Source organism: Mus pahari, chromosome 6 (genome assembly GCF_900095145.1).
Source record: "Mus pahari chromosome 6, PAHARI_EIJ_v1.1, whole genome shotgun sequence".
NCBI lineage: Eukaryota > Metazoa > Chordata > Mammalia > Rodentia > Muridae > Mus > Mus pahari.
The window spans coordinates 37389501-37411301 of NC_034595.1; the positions used below are offsets into that span (position 1 = coordinate 37389501).

General features: G+C 42.1%; 1 protein-coding gene across 1 annotated transcript in view; it reads left to right on the forward strand.

Moving 5' to 3' along the window:
• Sh3gl2 (SH3 domain containing GRB2 like 2, endophilin A1) overlaps positions 1-20662 on the forward strand; it is a 184016-nt gene extending 163354 nt beyond the window's left edge. Inside the window, exons 4-9 of the mRNA XM_021199973.2 lie at positions 7544-7687; positions 8625-8758; positions 10528-10686; positions 12707-12810; positions 17061-17191; positions 18839-20662. Coding sequence (XP_021055632.1) covers positions 7544-7687; positions 8625-8758; positions 10528-10686; positions 12707-12810; positions 17061-17191; positions 18839-19038 — 872 coding nt within the window. The 3' untranslated portion in view covers positions 19039-20662. The remainder of the gene's footprint in view (positions 1-7543; positions 7688-8624; positions 8759-10527; positions 10687-12706; positions 12811-17060; positions 17192-18838) is intronic.
• Positions 20663-21801: the final 1139 nt, after the last annotated feature.

Below are 21801 nucleotides of genomic sequence, written 5' to 3' on the forward strand. Positions count from 1 at the left end.
ATTTAAAGAAAAGGTAATTCTCAATAATCTCTCTCTCTTTCTCTTTCTCTTCCTTTCTCTCTCTCTCCCTCTCCTCCTCCTCCTCCTCCTCCTCCTCCTCATTCTCCTTCTCCTCCTCCTCCCTCCTCTTTCCTCCTTCTTCTTCCTTTTTCCCTCTTCCTTCTTCCTCCTCCTCCCCAACTAGATGGCTAAGTTTATCCTGTTCCTCCTAACAATTAGCACATGAAGATGGCTCAGGAAATGATGTGGCTATCTGCTCTGTGCCAGAGTGCCTCTTATGTTCATAAACATGAGACAAGGGCAGGGATTCTTTGTCTTTTCTGTGGTGGATACCTTGTCAATACATTTATACTTTCTATCACAGTAGATGGGAGGCAATTGGTCTTGTAAACAAATAGAAGCCTGGTTATAACTTTTATATGTCTTGTTATTATATTATTTTTAAAAGTGTGTTTATTCCTGGCATGCAGCTCTTTGAGATTCAAGGACAATACTTCTTTATTCCATGGTATCAAATCAAATTATGGTATTTTAAACATATTTCTAATAATCTTCATATTCTATAAACAAATAGTCATTTTATAAGACTAAAATGCATTAAATTTAGTAGCATCCTATATCCTATGGGAATAATCAATGAAGAACAATTTAAAATTGAATGTCCCTCTAGGGATCAGTCACTGGTGGACACTGCCCACTTTTGCATTCAAAATGTGTTGTTCATTGTGGGAATGTTCAGAAGGTCTAGGCAGAGTACATTGTGTATGTGAATTCACTTGTAGGCATTTTGTCTTTTCTTAATTCCTCTTTCTTGATCTTCTTTCTAAACCTTCTATGATACCCACACATACATGCCTTTAGTTATATAGATGTATATGTTTTAGGCTTAGACTCACATATGAGGGACAGCATGCTTATTTTTTTCCTGTGAGATTGAGTGACCTCAATTTTTATTATATGTTCTTGGTATATACATTTTCCCCAAAGTTTTGTGATTTAATTTTTCTATAGAGCTAAGTAGTATTCTGCTTTATGCTGGTATGCACTAGGTTTTCATTATTCACTCATCTGTCAACAAACAATTGGAATGTCTCCAATTCTTATCTATAGTGAATAGAGCAGCAAAAGGCATGGGACGCATGCATTTCTCAAGTATGCCGTGGAGTTCTTTGGGTGTATGCACAGGAGTGGCACAGCTGGGTTGTACAGTAGTTCCAGTTTAAATATTTTGAGCAACTGCTGAATTGATATTTTTTGCGTGGCTCTTCAGCAAAACTAACTAGTACCTCTGTGTACATCTGTGTTGGCCATAGACACATGTCTGGTGGAAATATGTGAAGAGGTGGAGTCATAGAACACCAGTGTTCAGACGTAATAAATGTTGCCTATTAGTATCCAAATTCATCCTACCCACAGAGCAATACATGAGAGTTCTGCTTGTCCACTCTGAGTGCCCAGGGTGTGTCTGTTTCGTGGCTGCAGATCCTCAGAATGGACCGTCTAACTCTGCATCTAAGTTCATTTTCCAGAAACTCAGCCTAGGTACCATTTGCTTGATGAGTCTCCCAGCCTTGCTGTTTCAGGGGTAAGTGTTCTCTTCTATGTGTGTAAATGCAGGGACGGTGTGGCCTACTTGCTGCCTCATGTCAGTGAGTGAGGCTGTGTCTGCCTGTGACTGTGACATGACCAGCTTCTTGAGCACGGTTGCCCTCACAGAGCAGGCGCTTAAGCAATCCTTGTCTGATCTATCATTGCAGGGGAAACCTTTCAAGTATTTTATTCTTGGTAAATAACCAATCCAATAGTAAAATTCCAAACTTTACGGTATAGGGAAAACATAGTTCTTTTCAATGTGACCTAGAGAGGTAGATGTTGCTCTGTGCCCAGGCTCCCTAGTTCTCTTGTAGTCCGCTGGTCACCAACTCACTCAGCCCACAGGCTCCATCCAGCCTCCTGAGCTGTGGTTCTCACCCTTGCTAATGCTGTGGCCCTTTAGTACAGTTAGCTCCTCATGTAGTTGTGACCCCCAATCACAAAATAGGTTTTGTTGCTACTTCACAACTGTAATTTTGCTACTGTTATAAGTAATAATGTACATAGTTTGGGGGATAGAGCTTTGCTAGAGGGGCCGTGACCCACACGTTGAGAAGCACTGTCTTGAGCGTCTAGACTATTGAGCTACTGCTTTAAGTTTGTTTGTGCTTTTGGTTCTGTTCTAGGACTCATAATTTAGTGTTGGAACTTTCTTCAATATCGTTTCTTAATTCAAAAAGATTGCCCAGTTTTGGTCATTATGCTGATTTCCATGGCATGACTCAGAAATGGTGCTTCTGAATAAGATCATCTTCATGGAAACACAGCCTTAAGATGTATAGCCTGACCTTTTCCCTACATCTGCAAGAGCTCAAAGCTAATATACTACTTCCTATGAAAGAAGGCAAGACCTGATAATAATTTGATTTCCTGTTTGCTTGTTTGCATGACGAAAGCAAAAGAAATTTAAAAAAAAAATTAAGTTTTAGAGTATAGAAGTATGACTTAACTATTGCAGGCTAGTTGCTGCCTCTGTAGGCAGGCAGCTTTCGGGTAGCTGAGCAGTGACTCACAGGGACACTGCTTTTGATTCCAGAATTGCAGGCTGAGCCAGTCTAGCTGCCACATTGCTCAGGGCAGAGCCTGGGTTTCCCTTCAGCTGCGCCCAGAATTAGAAAGCTCTGCGGGGAGGCTGTTACCCTGGGAGTTGGTAACAATCCAGACCCAGCTGCCCCCATTTGTATCTTTAAAAGGTAGAAAGATCTTGAGATAGAAAAGCGGCTGTTCCCTGTGCTGTGTGCAGAGCAGCAGAAGCCCTCTTCAGGGTTGTCACAGCCATTTGTGGTCATCCTGATTTTCTGTTCTGCTCTTGGTGTTCACTCAGTAAATGTCTTTGCAGATAATCATCTCACATAGAGCCATTAAGTCTTTTCTTTTGATGTTGTTTTCTGATCCGGTTTTTACATATCAATCCTTACTAACTGTTCTCTGGCCAATTGCCTTTTAAGCTAGTGAACAGGGTTTCAGTCATACTTCTCTGTTGGGAGTCCCTTAAGGTTAGGCCTGGCTAGCCTGTCAGATCAGTGTTGATCCACCACACCCTCTAAATCACTGCAAAACTCTTCTCCTAAGGGGGGAAACTGGGAAGTGTTTTTAATTCATTCGTTTGTTTGTTTGTTTTTCATAAAGGGAGTCATTTATGGACATGTTATGTAAAATTACACAGAAAGTGCTATATAAAAACTCCGGTTGCCCTAGGGTTGAAATCCCTTCCTCCGTTCCTGTTCCTGAAAAGCAACATTTTAAAGACTTGACATCCTGAACTGGCAATCCTGCACTGCGCATGCTCCCTTTTCCAGCTGTTAGCTGACATTCATTTCAGGATATGAACCCTATCTCTTCCTCACCTACCCTCCCTGTATCCTGTCTGTCCCTATGATTTTCCTGCTTTATCTACCCCATGTCATTCATTCAATCCCACAGAGACCATGACTAGCAGAGCCCACTTGAGCATTAATTAGCCTGTGCTGCCTGGGTCCCCTGTCATGGTTCTTGTTGCCCAGGACACAGGGCTTCCATGAGACCTCTTTGCTGTCACATCTTCTTTGTTTGTTTCCTTGCATTGCATTCTATCTCGATGTCTTCGCCGTCCCCTTTCTTGCTTCCTATAGTGGAAAGCCTCTTTAATTGGCATATGAAGAGCAAAGAATTGCAACTTGAGTGGTGTCACTTGAAACCGTCACTGTTGGACCTTTGTATTGCATTGGTAACTCAAAGGACCTTTATAGGTTATGTTTTTGTAATAAATTTCAATTAATTGCTCCAATTTTTTCTACACAATGTCTCTTTTCTCACATGATGAGTAACACATTTTTTCTGTCTGAAGTCAGGGTCCTACTGTTCCCTCTGGGCATCCTTTTGTGGGACTCAGGCCTTGGGCTTGGTTTTCAGGGAACTTTTTTATTCTGCAGATACAACTGTTTGCTCTGGGAAATTCTCTTGAACTTAGAAAGCAATTTCCCTCTTCCAATTCTTCAATATTCAGCTTATTTAGCTGTTTTTTTTTTGTCCTATACTAATAATGATTCTGTAATTTTTCCTATCTTTTTGTTAATTTTTTTAATTTTTATTTTTCTTCTTGTGAGATATGAGTTTCTATGGTTTGGTTATTTTTTTTTAGTTTATGTTGTATTTAAGTTCAGATTAGAATATTTCTTATAGTTCCTTTCTCTATATTTTGTGGATAAAATATGTTAGACACCCAAAGGTATTAATGATAATGTATGTTGCACTCCCTGAATTTTGTTTCTTGTGATTCCTTTGGCTTGGTTTTGTTATTGTCATACTGTTGTTGGGTTCTAGTGTTCCTTTAGAGGTCTTTATCTGGAATCTTGTGATAGTGGCCATCTTTTCTAGGTCTGTACAGAAAGAAAGGCTCTGTGGGTATAGATGACAGGTTAGATCACCGCCAGTGACCCTCCCCTAAGGTGGGCAGCCTTTGGTTGAAGCGTCAGATGCATCTAGTATGGTTAGATACTTCTCTAGTTATCTTACTTTCTGTTTTATCCAGAGAATAATCCACCTCCTCAACCCACATATATAAACACTTATGCACGCGCACGCGCGCACACACACACACACACACACACTACACACACACACACACACACACACACACACACGTGTGCACACACATGTGCATGCACCAATCAGAAGCTACAAATTTGGTTGTCAGGCTCTTTGGTCAAAATGGAGAATATGGGATCATATATTAGCCATCTTTGCAGGATTATAATGATATACTAGACACTGGCCACCTGTAAAGCAAAGAGACATTTGTTTAGGTCAGTGTCCATGAACACATGCTCCATTCAATTGACCTATAAAGAGAGAAGAGGATGGTAACATGCCGTGGTAGGACTGTGTATTGGGATGAATGGCCACATCAAGTCACATAAGGGGACTGAGTGAATGTAATAGTACCATACAAGGGACCAAACCCTTAACATTTGGTGGGCACAACCCATATTCAAAGCACGCCAACTCATGAGAACATGTGTTGACTGTTATGGAATCTTACCTTCAGCATGATCAGCTATTGTTGTCTTAAAAGAAATCTACTGGATTTCTTCGCCCTCTTTTCTTCCATCTAGAGAATCAAGGCTCTGTGTTCATTCTCTGGTACACCTTAGAAAGCTCTCCTTCACATGAGCATGTGAGCAATCTTTTTTGGCCAAACCATTGCCAGAGGGCTGCCCATTGTGTTGTGGCTGCTGCCATTGTGTTCACACTTACTAGACACACTGCCTTATGCTGCCCTTTGCTGAGAGACACACAGACCACTGTAGCATGTTTGCTTTCATAGCTCGGGGGAGAGAATGATGTTAGAGATCTCTTTATTCACTAAGCCCAGAGGAGGATGGTGGGAGATCTAGGATGTTCAGGTAGTAAGAGTTTAGGATTCCTGACTCATATATAATTTGGGGCAGTAACTAAGCAAAGTTAGCGTTGTAGGACTTTGAATGTTTCCTATCTGTGTTTCCTGGGCTCATCGTCAGTTTTTTACATAACTATTTTGGAAAATAATTTTAAAACAATCATGCGACCATTTGAAGATAAGAAATTAAGCAATCAATGATGTTTTTCAAGGACACAGGCATTTTATCAATCCAAGATTTTTAAAAATGTAGTGAGTTCACAAGTGAATATAGAAGAGAATTTCTTCAAACCTGTAGATATAGACGTTTTTACATTATTTGAAGAAATAAAATCTTATGGCTTTCTTCCCTTTTCTAAAGATGTGGAATGTATCAATAGGTTCTTAAGTAATGAATAAAATAATAACGGTCCATATAATTTAACAATATTCAGAAAGGATTTGAAAATCACCCACAAGATATCAGGTTGTTTAACATCACTTATGAAAATCAGATCTTAATAAAACCAAACCATAGTCATAAACCAATAACCAGTATTTGTCAAAGGCATTCATCACGAGCAAGGCAGGATTGGAGAGCTGTGAGTGAGGCTGCTGTAACTGTGGTTCTCTGCGGCCCACATCTCTTCTTTCCTTCTCTTCATCCTGTTCCCATTTTCTGGTACCCGCTTGATTCCTTTTTATGTATGATGTTGCTTCTGCTCTTCTATGTCCGACTGTCTAGTGTCTGGTGCTAGCATAGACATAGTACTTGCCAGTTGTAACTATTTAACTGACTCCTTACTCTGTGTGGGCACTGGGTGGCAGGAGCTCTCTCCTGGATCTCAGCCATGGCTGTCTGGAGGAAAGACTGTGCAGGGCGACTCTAGTGAATAGGTAATTATGAAGCACTTCCTCAAATCTAACACGTATGATGTTTTTTTTTTTTTTTCTACAAAAGCTTGAAGTGAATAAAAGGTAAATTTTGTCTTTGTTGCGGTCACCACCAGCTTTGTGCGTGACATGGTTCAAAGCTCAATAATGCTTTCCTGTGGACATTTTCCCTTACAGTGCTCCAACCTATAGGCCTTGTTTCTGTGACTCACTGGAGTCTCCTGTCCTGGCATTGAATATAATAAACACTTCAATCTAATTGCTCTTAGGACAGACTCTGCCTTCAGCTCATTATAAACTTTGTGAATGGGGATAATTTCTCTCATTTCCACTCTATACCTCGGAGGCCCCAAAATTTAAATAAAAGCCTATTTAAGCCGTATGTTTAAGATCAAATACTAGTCGCCACATGCTAGAAGGTATGTTTTACTTTCAGCAGAGATATCCTCAAGGGTTTTCGTGCAGCTGGCATTGTGGGCTGTCAACTCTGATAATGAATCGGGGACACCTAGCATCCGTCAGATCATAGTCTTCAGTAATGTGTTACTAAAATGACTTCGTCCATTATAGTGGGTAGGGATGTCTCTTTAGGCACCTCCCGGAAAAAAAAAAAAAAAAAAATGAGAAGAGGACTCGAGATGCAGTCTTTGAGAAACAAACTCAATCTTCAGTTGAGACGCTTAAGAGATGTAATTAGATATTTTAACAAATAGAGTATTTTATTCTTAGTTGAGAGGTGACTTTGAGAATAGTTTATTTTACACATGTTGTGAAGGAAACAAGGCCCAGGCCCCATGAGTTCACCAACGTTCCTTAGTTTAATCCACAGACTCCTAGAGTTGAGATATGAAACAGGAATAAAACTTGAAGATGAGAATATAGTCAGGTATTTCCAGGACGCTGTGTACAGCCAGCCAAGCCCCCAGAGTCTCCACCATATTTCAGGTGCCACACTACTGCCCCGCCAAGACCTGTATTTGGCCTCACCGTTTAATTCTACTTGGAGTTGAAGGGAAAGTTTACAGTTGATGCATATTCAGTTGCCCACATATTGTATCCAGGACTGTTGGCCCAGTGAAGGTGCAGCTTTAGGAGCTGAGAAGATGTGTGGGCTGATTGGCGCTTGGTTCTGCAGCCAGCCCAGTTCTCACGATGTATAGTGATGCTATCTCCTAAAGGCTGTTCTCCCCTTGTCTCCAGCTTCCAGGGCTAAGCTCAGTATGATCAACACCATGTCGAAAATCCGCGGCCAAGAGAAGGGGCCAGGCTACCCTCAGGCGGAAGCCCTGCTGGCAGAGGCCATGCTCAAGTTCGGCAGGGAGCTGGGCGACGATTGCAACTTTGGTAAATAGCCTTGGTCAGACTGCATTTCTCCATGGAGGTTACTGTGCTGGTTACAAAAACAAAACAAAACAACAGCAAAACAACAAACACCACCACCACCCACAACCAACTCTAGAGATCATCAGTCAGCTGTCTTATATTTTAATTATATTTTAATTCTCAATTATAGATGTTATACATGGGGGATAAAATGTGATTTTAGGACTGTCAGTGTTTAAAGGGATTTGTCTACACGGCCTTCTGTCCTTTTCCTCTAATGGGACCCTACCTAGCCTTGACAACAGTTTTGGCAGACATGCCCAGATGTCTTGGCATTTTCCTGGGTGTATCTGGCAGGAGCTGCATATTAAGGCAGAGCGAGCAGTCACAATCAGTGTGGTTTCCTACTGGGCTCTCGCAGTAACCCCTGGCACTAGGCTCTCTCAGATTAACCCACTGCTCATTTGTTTGGGATCCCTGATTCTGTTGCCCCAGGCAAAATAGAATTTATTTCATCTCCTCTCTCCCTTGGCTCTCAGGACCCTAAGCACCTTCTGCCTTCACCCCCTATTGATATGGGACCTCTCTAGTCCCCTCTTCTCAGTTCTTAGTATCTGCTTCTGCTAAAAGCATTGAGCTGCAACTGATTTCATATTAATGAGAGCTAGTGCCTGTCACAGTGAACAGAGAGCCTTGCAAAATAGTGTTCAGAGTAAAATGTCCCGTTCCTGGTAAGGAGGGATACTCCTCCTTATAAAGGATCCATGGAGCCTGCTTTCAGAATGGCCTGTGGTAAATAGAATAGCTTCTTTTGTCTTGAGAGCACTATGGGTTTTCTTAGACTCTGCTGCCGTTGTAGGACACAGGCAATCCCTACACTGCCATCTTGAAGGCTGTTGTTGCAAAGTGTGCTTGTCTTTAATCTTCAGGGTATGAGATCTTCGTTTTCCCCTCTCAGGTCCTGCTCTGGGTGAGGTGGGAGAAGCCATGAGGGAGCTCTCAGAGGTCAAGGACTCTTTGGACATGGAGGTGAAGCAGAACTTCATCGACCCCCTTCAGAATCTTCATGACAAGGACCTGAGAGAGATTCAGGTCTGTGCAAGCCGTCTTCTCATACACACACAGATTCTCATTTTCCCAAACAGCCTCCCTGGGATACACAGGACAGGGCACATGAATTTCCTACAGCCCCACCCATAAGACGAAAGGAACTGGGGACCAGCATCACAGGTGCAGCTCTGCTGCTCCGGAACAGGGCATTGGTTCCTCTGTGTTCAACTTCCTTGTTAAACAATCCTCACACCAATTTTTTTCTCAAAAAAAAAAAAAAGTCCCTTAATAATTTTTTTTTTAATGTAGCCCTGGTTGTCCTAGAATTTGCTCTATAGATTATGCTGGCCTCACACTCACAGAAATCCACCTGCTTCTGCCTCCCTAGTGCTGGGATTAAGGGCTTGCATCACTGCCACCCAGCCAAAGGGATGTCCTTTATCTGGGACTTTAAACTCTGTTAATGATGGATGAGACTGGTGGGATCCTCAAATATTAGCTGTACTTTTATTAGTTTAAATAAGTAGCTACTACATTACCCTTACATTTTTATATTTTCCCTACTGTTGTTGGGATTTAGAAGGAATAACCACGCTTTGTGAAACATACAGCTATCTCTTATGAATTCAACTATCATAAGAGATATGAGCTATCTCTTATGAATTCAGCTGGCATTGCCTCTGAGTGGCCATGAGTTCAAATGCTTCTACAGTACCCCCTTGCCAAAAGAAAGCACATTTAGTTGGGATTAGAGTGTTAGATGGAGGTGGGAGATGCAGTGAGAGGGGCAGGGTGTAGAACAAAACCCATCCTTTATCTTGCCAGTTCTCTACCACCCCGACTCTGTTTCTATCTTCTCTTCTTCCTCCCTCGTCCATACACATTAAGGAACAGAGGAAAACCACTCTTTTCTCCCACCAGTTAGTTGTAGAATGCTACAGCTATTAAGAAAGGAAACTACTATTGATCTTCAGGAAAACAAAACAGAGCAAAACTCCTTATCCTCGTCTTTAGAGAGGTTATGAACCTTACCATATGGAGATATTGAAGTGAGGGATTAAAGCTACAGGGGTGTGTGTGTGTGTGTGTGTGTGTGTGTGTGTGTGCGTGTGTGTGTGTGTGTGTTGGGAGGTGATGATAATAGAAGGTCCTCCAAGGTCCCTTGCAGTTTGGATTTGTGATTGAGTTGTGTCATCTGTCCTTGGAGAGTTGAACTCATCTGTCCCCTAAGAGCTACCTCTGTCAAATGGGGCGGGTGTTGAGATGTAGATTGCTAGGCTCAGCCTAGTAATTCTGACTCAGGTGATCAGGGACCTATATTCTTACCAGACATACTGGGTGACTCTGGTAAACTTGTTTAGTCAAAAAGGAATTTCATTTTTTTCTCCCTTTACCTCAGAAAAGGGGGCTTTCCCGTTTCTCCTGAGGAAAATGACTGGCAGGCTCTTGTGTGTAGCATTTTCTTGAGGTGGAAGGTGTGGGTGATGCCTATCCACATTCTCTTCTTGTCCTTTGGAGAAGAGGTATAGTTCAACTTTGCTTTGGCCTGGGAATGCTTAGCAGAAGGACATTGGTCTTTCAATGAATTGTTTCTCATTCTGAATTATTTGTAAAGGTGTCCCTCTACAGTTAGCCACTAGAAACATCTGCGTTGCTGGTACACACGTCTTCATCTCTCTGGTGACATGCAATTTCAAACACAGCCAGTCGCATTTTGGAAGCTACTAGGAATGTAAGAAAAATGAGGTAACAATAAGGTCTTTTCTGTAATATGTCCTTTGGAAGCATGTTCTGGCCCTTGGCTCTTTCAGCATCACCTGAAAAAGCTGGAAGGCCGCCGCTTAGACTTTGATTATAAGAAGAAGCGACAAGGCAAGATTCCAGATGAAGAACTCCGCCAAGCTCTGGAGAAATTCGATGAGTCTAAAGAAATCGCCGAGTCGAGCATGTTCAACCTCTTGGAGATGGATGTAAGCTGCTTTTCATTTAATTTTACCATCGAGGCATAGCACGGGTGTGTTGAAAGACATATCATGTGACATGCTACCATCTGGTTCCTCTGTGTGATAAGAACACACAGGGGCCACTTCTCTGAGTGATTTGTCCTACAGACAACATGGAAATGGAAGTCATTTCTTTATCCTAATAGTTTGATTGAACCAGAACTTTTAATAATGAATTTTAAAGTATTGCCAGTAAGTGCAGAGATAGAGAATGCCTGTCATAACCTACATATAAATCCAGCATATTACAAACTACTGTTTTAATATAGAGCATATGACCAGCAGGTAAGAATGACAATAAAGTACATTCAGAATTATGTGTCCAAAGTTATAAAGCTGTCGATACATAGAAATGAATTTGAAATTTTCATAGAAAAAATACATAAATTAGAATTGATGATTTAGCAGAGACACTATATTCGGGGCATGGCTGACATGGTTTAGAAGTTGCCCCTGCATCACCAGAATTCTAAATTATCACTTATGGCTTTGGACATTAACTGCTGTAGCGTTCGTTCAGCTGTAAAGCCACATGAACAGTCCTTTCTTCCATATTTCACACATGTAGAGATTTGAATAGCTGGATTTCCTGTCCTGGACCATCTCCACCTTCTAACCCCAGAGTTCATCTGGGATGTTTGTAGGGCTTTATATACTCATCACTGGAGGAATCTCCAGAGAAACGAAACCATAGGGTTATAGGTACAGGTGGTGTGGATGCAGGGTGCATAGCTGGAGATCAAGGGAGAAAAGGGAAATTACTCATGAGGAGGATGACTGAGGCTCAGAAGCTCCGCATATACCTCCAGATAGATGGGGAGCCAGTGAGGCTGGAAACATGGTTCAGACTGATTCTAAAGGCCTGAGAATGAATGGTGGGCATGAGCTAATTGATTCTGTGACCAGAGGCTAGAGAACCCAGAAATGGCAGAGAACCACAAGTCTCAAGGATGGAGAGCTGGCAGCTGTGGTGTCCAAATGCAAGAGGAGGTAAATGACTATCCCTGAGAGAGGGGAGTGAATCTCTCTTTTGTCATTTGCTTTATTTGGATCCTCAGTGGACTGGGCAGCATGTACCATTTTAGATATGCCAAGATCATCCTTGCTCAGTTCTTTCTGATTCAAACGCAAATCTAGTCTGGAAGCAACTCCACAGACATACCCAGGGATCATGCTTTGCTAGCTTTTTGAGTATCTTTTAAAGTAGCCGTGTTGTCATCCCAAAATTAGCCATTACTTAATCGGCTTACATCCTGAGTGGCAGGGAAGGCATGTTGAACATGTAGAGCCCTCCTCATCCAGAGACAGTGCAGGTTTCTCTACAGACAACTTTGTCCTCCTAACCACTCAGTGAAATACTATAGGAACTCTGAAGCAGTGTGTGTCCTTGTACTCTGGGCCCCCCTCCCACATCCTCAAACTCACAGGACAGCGTTCATTTACCATTCTTGCCTTAGAGGCTACAACTCAGTTAGATCATAGCACACAATGCCCAAAAAGAAGGTTGCTTAGAATATTAGATAATTAACTTTAAATCCCACCTGGATCAGGCTAAGAGGTCAAAAGCTTTATTCTACACTGTGGTAACTGAAGTGAGAAATCAATTTTCCTCTTTTTTTTTTTTTTTAATTGCCATCGGTTATTCGCATGTAAAATGATGCTTAGATTACATGTTGGCTGCTGCAGACAGGAAGCAAAGGGTCCTGTGGTCATAGAATCTTTCTCCCAAGGGACTTCAATGAAAGAAGCCACATCGTAACCAGAAGGCTTATAGTTAAGCTTAATGAAAACAATGAGACCTTCTCAAGGCCTGACCTTATGGTACGACATGTATTTCTGAGCCTAAGGATGCTCTCAGATACTTAATCAACCCAGAACCCGTAGAGCAATGTGTGTTTTCATGACAGGCTGCACAGTCGTTGGACGGTTACTGTTTCGGGACAGTAATCTGCTAACTGAAGAGTGCTCTCTCTCTCCATCCTTCCAGATAGAACAGGTGAGCCAGCTCTCCGCACTTGTTCAGGCTCAGCTGGAGTACCACAAGCAGGCGGTGCAGATCCTGCAGCAGGTCACTGTCAGGCTGGAAGAAAGGTAAGTTACACTTCCCCAGCATTCTTACCTGCTGAAAAAAGGATGTGCCAAGAAACTGAAATAAAAGAATACACTTGGAGACAAATGTTTGCCAACGCACCTGCTGACCCGACACGGGCACCTTGTGGAATGACTGCTTGATTTTACTTTGCACCCTTCCTGCCTTGTCTTACTTTCTTCTGGATCTAACCCTGTGTTTATGAGATGTTGGTATACGAATTGTATATTTGCTACCATAGATGGTACACCAGAATTCTGTTGATGACGGTGGCTGTCATTTGCTTAGCAACATCCTGTATAGCAACCATGCATATGCTCGCTTTGAAAGTGCCCTGTGGACCTAACAAATGAACAGTACTGTGAGGTAAAGTAACAATCGAGGGGCTCACACAGTGGTGAGGCAGGTCACATGGTCAGGCACAAGCTATTTAGAAGCCTGTGTCTTTCCATTCTTGTTTTTCTTTAATGATAATACACCGGTCTACCTTGAGAGGACTGCTTTCATCTTCCTCTTCAACCTCCTTAAATCTGCCTCACAGTGAGCTGTAGTAGTTGTCTACTGGAAAAGAGCTCTTTGGGGTTGTGAAGTATAGCTTGAATGAATATGTGCACTATAAGACAGATGTGCCTTGACCAACATCAGATTCCTCCTAAAGGAAAATGGTGTAATACCTCTCATCTACAGAACAACATAGCTTAGCATTAAGTGCCATGTAGACTGTCGGTGGGCTATGCTGTGACATGGCTGGGTAGGATTTATGGTGCCTGAACCTATAAACATCCATTATACTACATGTTGCAACCCTAAGAAAATATCAGAATTTGGGGCACAATTTCTATTGCATAGGAATCCCTTTTACATCATTATAATATCAAAGGAATATTATAATATTATAAAGTGAACCATCTTACGGCAGGGGCCTTATTAATTATACTTTATTTAGCCAGGTGACATCATCATTAACCAGGGATCTTGTTATTCTTGCTTCATTTAGCTATATAAAGGAGGAAATTTTGCTAAATAAATATATCAAAGAATTATGTAGCAGCCTTTACCTGTAAGACCCTGTCCAGAGTACTGTCTCCTGGGTGATTAGTGGCTGAGTGTCCAGTGAGACCTTCAGTCATAAGTCATATGCTGCGTTGTTTTGGACTAGCTGGCCTTCCCATCACCTTAGATCCTTCTTTGATTTGTGCTTTTTTGGTATAAACCTTCAATTCACCCTTACAGAAGTGCATTTAACACTGAAGCTTCTCTAATAGAAAGCCTTAAAACAAATGTATCAGAACACCACAACCACACTATGTACTCTCACTTTTGTTGAAGATGAAGGGAATATGTTCGCTCTCTTTTTCATCTCAAACATGCTATTTTATTTTATTTTATTTTATTTTATTTTATTTTATTTTATTTATTCACTTCACATCCCACTCAGTATTCCCCTTCCAGGACACACACTCCCACAATTCTTCTGGTATACCCCTCCTCTTCTCCTCTGAGTGAGCCCCCCTCCCCACCCTGGCAGTTTAATTCTCTGTGAGGCTAGGTGCTTCCTCTCCCACTGAGGTCAGACAAAGCCTCCCATGTAGTATAATATATACCATATACAGGCAACAGCTTTTGGGATAGCCCCCCATTCCAATTGTTCAGGACCCACATGAAGACCATGTTGCACATCTGCTGCATATGATTGGGGGTTGGGGGTCCAGCCCTTGTATGTTCTTTGGTTGGTGGTTCAGACTCTGAGAACCCCAAGGGTCCAGGTCAGTTGACCCTGTGGGTCTTCTGTGTAGTGCCTATCCCCTTTGTGGCCCACAGCGCCATCCACTGTTTGGCTGTGGGTGGTGTCTGTATCTGTCTGAATCAGCTGCTGGGTGGAACCTCTCAGAGGACAACATGCTTCCGTCTACAAGTAGAATAGAGTATCATTAGTAGTGTTAGGGATTGGTGCTTGCCCATAGGATTGGGCCTGTTATTGGTTGGCCATTCCCTCAGCCTCTGCTCCAACCCCCCATGCCTACCTTTCTTGTAGACAGGATAAATTTGGGAATGAACGTTTTGTGAATGGATTGGTGTCTCTATCTTTCCACTGGAGTTCATGTCTGGATAAAGGAGGTGGCCTCTTCAGGTTCCATATCCCCAGAATAGTGAGTTACAGCTAAGGGCACCCTCATTGATTCTTGGGTGCCTCCCTTGTCCCATGCCATGTCTCATCCTGGAGATGTCCCCCATCTCCTCACCCCCAGCAGTTGCAGAATTTCATTCATTTTCAAGGCCATCTAGACATATCTCCTATCCTTTCCCACACCTAATCCTGAATCCCCCATTCCCCTCCCAACCTTCCTTCCCCCTTCACTTCATCCGTCTTCCTCTCATGACTATTTTATTTCCCCTTCTAAGTGAGATTCAAGGTTCCTTGCTTGGGACTTCCTTCTTGTTTAGCTTCTTTGTGTCTGTGGAGTTTAACATGGAACTTGTATTTTATGCTAATATCCATTTATAAGTAAGCATATCCAATGCATGACCTTTTGGAACTGGGTTACCTCACTCAGGATGCTATTCTCAAGTTCTGTCCGTTTGTCTGCAAAATTCACGATGTCTTGGTTTTTAATAGCTGAATATTATTCCATTGTGTAGTTGTACCACATTTTCTTTATCCATTCTTCAGTTGAGGGACATCTAGGTTGTTTCCAGTTTCTGCCAATTATGAATAAAGCTGCTATGAACATAATTGACCAAGTATCTTTGTGAGATGTTAGAGCATGTTTTGGGTTATATACCTAGGAGTGGTATAGCTGGGTCTTGAGGTAGATCTGTTCCCAGTTTTCTGAGAAGCCACCAGATTTATTTCCAAAGTAGTTGTACCAGTTTGCGCTCCCAACAGCAATGGAGGAGTGTTTGCCTTGCTCCTAATTCTTTTGAGCATGTGCTATGTCTTGAGATTTTGATCATAGCCATTTTGATGGGTATAAGATGAACCTCAGAGTTGTTTTGATTTGCAATTCCTGATGACTAAGGACTTTGAACATTTCTTTAAGTGCTTCTCAGCCATTTGAGATCGCTGTTGAAAATTCTCTGTTTATTTCTGTGCCCCATGTTTTACTTGGGCCATTTGGGTTGTTGGTGTCTAACCTTTCAAGATCTTTGCAATTTTTGGCTATTAGCCCTCTATCAGATTTTGTGTACACTTGATTTTTTGATAAAGAAGCCAAAACCAAACAGCAGAAAAAATGGAAGCATCTTAACAAATGTTGCTGGTTTAACTGGATATCTACATGTAAAAGAATGAAAATATATGCATACTTATCATCCTGCATAAGACCCAAGTCCAAATGGATCAAGGACTTCAACATAAAACTGGATACACTAAATCTCATAAAAGGGAAAATGGGAAATTCCCTTGAATTCATTGGTACAGGAGACAAGTTCCTGAACAGAACACCAGTGGCTCAGGTCATAAGATCAACAATTGATAAATGAGACCTCATGAAACTGCAAAGCTTTTGTAGGATATATCAGCAGCCCACAGATTGGGAGAGGATCTTAAAACATGGTTTAAATCAGTATAATTCTAGAATTGCCATACCCCCAACCTTCCTTTCCTTAAAATACAATGTATATATACTTGTCTTATTGAATACCTAACACTAGATAAGATCCTCTTACTGGCCTTCCTTCTTTTCTTTTCTATTCTCTGCATCTCCATCTGCTCATTCTTATCAGAACCCATGGCCCTTTCTCTTTCCCACCCTCCAACCCTTCCCATGTTCTACATGAAATAGCTTTCTTTCATATGTAGGGCTGTGATCTCATTCCTTAAACCATATCTCAGCTTCTTTATGGCTAAGTAAACTCTCCACATCTCTAAACCCTGCCCATGCACTTTGAGCTCTTGGTGGCAATCTGTGGTCAGTGATGTCTGCTGTCCCCTATACACACTGCCTTGGGGGCAACAACTGTGTCTTAGGCACCTTTATGTTCCTGGTCCCTAACATGGTGCATATTAGCATAAATCACTCTGAATGTAGTAGTGAGAGATTGAGAGATAATATTCAAATGGTGAGGACAGGATGAGAAACCTCCCAAAGAACAGGGGTCATGGACATAGGAGACCAAGGGTTCTTAGCCTACTTCCATTGGGTCATGGTAGATCTGTAAGTGAGCCAAGAAGTTCCTGGATTTTATTGCTTTTCTGTTCACTTGTAATTGGCTACATAATTTTCCATCACCCCTTTTCTTTGTGATACAGAATAAGACAAGCTTCATCTCAGCCAAGAAGGGAATATCAGCCCAAACCACGAATGAGCCTAGAGTTTGCCACTGGAGACAGTACTCAGCCCAATGGGGGTCTCTCCCACACAGGCACACCCAAACCTCCAGGTAAGGAGCAGAGGTCACAGACCCCTTTTCCTGGGCCTTGGGCACACCCCTAGGCAATGCTGAGAAGGTTGAGAGCATTCTGCTTCCTGTGCACAGCAAGTCATTGCTCACGGGAGGGTTTGTTAGGTTGGAGCTCTATTCCTGGGCAGTTTTATCCTTGCTCCATTGTCCCACCTTCTTTTTCTTCTTTCTGAGACATGTATTCTTGTGGTAATTATAATGAAGTTCATCAGGCTTATCTTCCTGACAATGCTGGGAGAAGGAAAAGCAATGGTTAGGAGTTTAACTACAGACATGGCCAAATCCATCCATGTTAGTACTTTTACATAGCTTCCCATTCAAAATAGAGTGATTAGTAACACAGACAGTACTCTAAAATCTTAGAGTCACAAATCAGTTCTCATTCTTCAAATTTAGTAATTCCAGATTCTTGAAAACTGCTGTAATACAGGTAAAACAGGACACAGAACAGTGGGCCCTGGTTTTGCCCTGTGTGACTGGCTCAAAGAAGAAGCATTCAATTTGCTTTGCTTCTTCAACCCAAATTAGAGCTAACAGTACAATTTTCATTAAATGATTATGTCTATTTAACAACAAAAGTTTTAGAAAATCATAATATATATTTGGTGAATTGGTGTGTAATATGCACACTTGAGTATGGTGTGAGAACCACAGCACAAGAATAATGTAATCCATGCTGCATAATTTAATAAAGAGTAGACTTTGCCCTTAAGGGATTTATTTAAAATGAGCAAACATATGAATATAGCATGCACATAAATATGAACATAGAAAAGTGTCTGTGGTCCTCATACTAATGAGATGTCTTAAAAAGGGAAACGGTATTATTTATTTATTTATTTTTATTTAGAGAAGTCACCAAATGAAAAATGAACTGAATGTCTTGTTTGTGGGCAAGGAGAAGTGCAGTCATCAATAATTTACGTGGCAAGTGTGAACTTAAGGTCCACTGCCACTGGGGCCCCTGTGGGCAACAGTGGGTGCTCTGAGCTGTGGACGGAGAATTGGATGTCCCCTTCTTCATCCCATGGCAGCATCTTACAGAGCTTTCTACTGCAGTGAACCAATCACTGAAGATCCAGGAGAAACAGGAAAAGCTGCAGATCTTTACAACCCATGCCCAGGGTCAGATGGGTTCCCACTGCTTTAAGCAAGGCAGTTTTACAGTTGGATATGCCTCAGGAGAAAACTTGGGTCTCATTTGTACGTGGGTATTTGGGAATGATCATGGCAATGGGGAAACTGACATAGTGGGTACACACCAGATTCCTCTGGGGAAAATGTAGCTTTTATCAATTGAGAGCATCCAGCCATGTCAGAGCTGGGGAAGAGAGTGGCCCCAAGGGCCTCCTTCCCTTTGGGTCTAGGGTAACAAAGATGGAATTTAGGTTTTAGTAAGTAATAATTTAGGGATATCAAAGGGGAGGTGTTAGCTATATGCCAGTTTGAGAGTGGCCCAGCCGTTGTGCTATTTGAGTCATATTAAAATAGAAGGCTGTGTATATGTGATTTTCATTTGAGAGTCCAGAGGAACCATAGCTGCCACTGGGGTGATCAGAGTGGATTAACCTTCTTCTACCGCGACATGCTGTGACTTTTTATGTTCTCTCTGTCTCTGATTCTCAGGTGTCCAAATGGATCAGCCCTGCTGCCGAGCTCTGTATGACTTTGAGCCTGAAAATGAAGGGGAATTGGGTTTTAAAGAGGGCGATATCATCACACTCACTAATCAGATTGACGAGAACTGGTATGAGGGGATGCTTCATGGCCAGTCCGGCTTTTTCCCCATCAACTACGTAGAAATTCTGGTTGCTCTGCCCCATTAGGATCCTGTGCTGGCTGGCTCACCTCCTTCTGACCCAGATAGTTAAGTTTAACCACTGCTTTGGTAATGCCGCTTCCAATACATCACGAATGCAGGCCGCAGTGGATGAGTCACCAAGCCCACACGTGCCCTGGGTTGACCTGTGTGCTCCTCCAGGAGACGCGGTGATAGATGGTATCTTCCAAGGCCAGTGGGCCCGGTACATGCTTTAAAACACCATCTGAGACTTGCCAGGAGTCCCAGAACTGGCTTCACAGTTCTCAGGAGGCTGTGGTTCCTGATAATATGCCTGTGAACCACATCGTAGAAAAACTCTCCTCACTGAAGATATTGTCTCTCACCCAAGGGCCATCTCAAGGTCTCCAGTTCTCCATTTACAGAGGAGAAAGTCCTTTTTGTTGCACTTTCCCTTCCTAAATATGTGAGTCACAGAATTGTTGGCAAAAACATCCCCTCACCAGCAAGTTGTCTGCTGGTTTAAGCAACTTGGTCTCTTGATGCCATCAGCAGAAGTATTACTTGTCCAAAGCACCTTTGTTCACCAACATCTATCTCTCTATTATCTATCTATCTATCTATCTATCTATCTATCTATCTATCTATCTATCTATCTATCTATCTATTTATCTTCTATCTATCTATCTTCTATCTATCTATCTATCTATCTATCTATCTATCTATCTATCTTATCTATCTATCTATCTATCTATCTATCTATCTATCTATCTATCTATCTATCTANTATCTATCTATCTATCTATCTATCTATCTTATCTATCTATCTATCTATCTATCTATCTATCTATCTATCTATCTATCTATCTATCTATCTATCTATCTCCTACTTCTGAGACATGGCCAGTCTTCTTCCCTCCCTGCTGTTAAGCAGTTGGCAGATGAGGGGGGGTCCCATTTATTTCTGAGTGAGATGGTATACAATCTGTATGTTGGCTGAAAAGAAAAAAATTCTCCAGTCTGAATTGGGAAGAAATCTGGTCTCTAAGCTCAGATTCCTTACTGTACAGAAGCTGTGTATATATGTAGCCCATTTCTGAAGGGTACAGGAAGGGGGGACAGCTGTCTTCCCTTCTCTGTTTACTTACCCAGGAGTCAGTCCGTTCCCTGAGTCCCCTTACCACAAAGACGTAGGAGAGAAACACTAGTAAGCATTTCCCACTCCATAGAACAGGACAGTGAGCATCGCTCCTTCCCACGTTTACTTGTTTGTGTTCCTTGAACATCGTTTGTGCATATTCTGCCCTCAATGAGGACCAAATAAAGATGATTTTTGTGCTTAGCAGTTTAAGGTATGTGGCTGCATATGCAAACCCCTTTTCCACTCCAGTCATTCCTTTGAACGCCTCCCTTCCTCATTTCGTGTGTACAGTGCTGTGTACGCTGATCAGTGTTGGGTTTCGGGTTTTGTTCTCCTTCAGTTATGGAAGTCCCGACAGGCACCCAGAGTTCTATTTATCTAGCTGTACAGAGTCCTTCAGAGGTTTAATGTGCTGCTTCCGATGTGCCACTTGCGGATCATGTGGAGTGAAAGGCAAATCTTCCTGCTTAATGTATAAACTCACCACGGGAAGCACTGCTGTTTCCAATAAATATTGCTGAAGACGAAACAGAGGGTTTCTGCTTCTTCCTTTTGGTCAGTTCTCTGGGCTGACAGTGGGTGGACCGAGACTCTTCGGATCTCCATTGCCTTTAGATGAAGCCAATCCACACCTGGTCCCAACCTCATCTCCAGCTTGGGGCATGCGGGGGAAGTTCCAGAAACAAGAGGTGAGTTAGTTTAGGCACTTGCATCACTAATGCCTGGAAGAAGAAGAGCTTGTGGGGAGGGAGGGTAAGTACAAGCTGCTAGGTCCTTGAAGTCATGTGATTTAAGAAACTGTGTTGTTGGCAGGAGAACACAGTGGCAAAAGGAGCAAATGAAATGCATTGGCCAGGCTTTTGGCTATTTTGTTTTTAAATTTTCTTTATTTTTAATTTTATACATCTATAGAGTGACCTATCATATCTGCCCCCTATTTCCTCCATTAACTCCTCCAATGCCCCCCCCACCTACCTTTCAACCAACTTCAAGTGTTTAAATCCAGTTAGTGCTGTCTGCATGGCCTTGTGTCCCTGGGTGTGGTATCATGCACTAGAGCATGGGAAACCCACCAGTGGTCACACATTCAGAGAGGAAGGAAGGATTTTTCTGTCTCCAGAAACTCTCCACTGCTCACAGTTCCTCAGTAAGAAGTAGGGTCTGGAGGCAGCAGGGCTATACAGACCCTCCTGATTTTACAAGAGAAAAGTGGGGACCACCTCATGTTTTCAACTACTGCCCCCCAAACACCCCCCCAAAATGTAAGTTCTTTTTGCAGTAACCTTTCAAAATCATTTCATGGTGAGGCTAATAATATAAAAATACAATTTACCACACATGGGAGAAGAGAAAGAAAATAATTCAAACAACAGACCAAAAAACAAACAAACAAAAACAAAAACCTAGGCTTTTCATTTGGGAGGGAAGATGGCAACAATACTGTAACAGTCTTATATCAAATCTCACTGATTATAAATCAATCCAAATTTAAAGTGTCATTTTGCATGTCATTAATTAACTTTGATGCAGCTTATAAACACGACAATTTTTCGTAGCTAGCTGAACTCATCCACCAGAAGTAAAAAGGGGTCAGAAGTGCAGCCCAATGAAAAGCCAAAGACCAACAGGGAAAGGCTGCATGGCCTCCACACAACAGGAGGAAGAAGG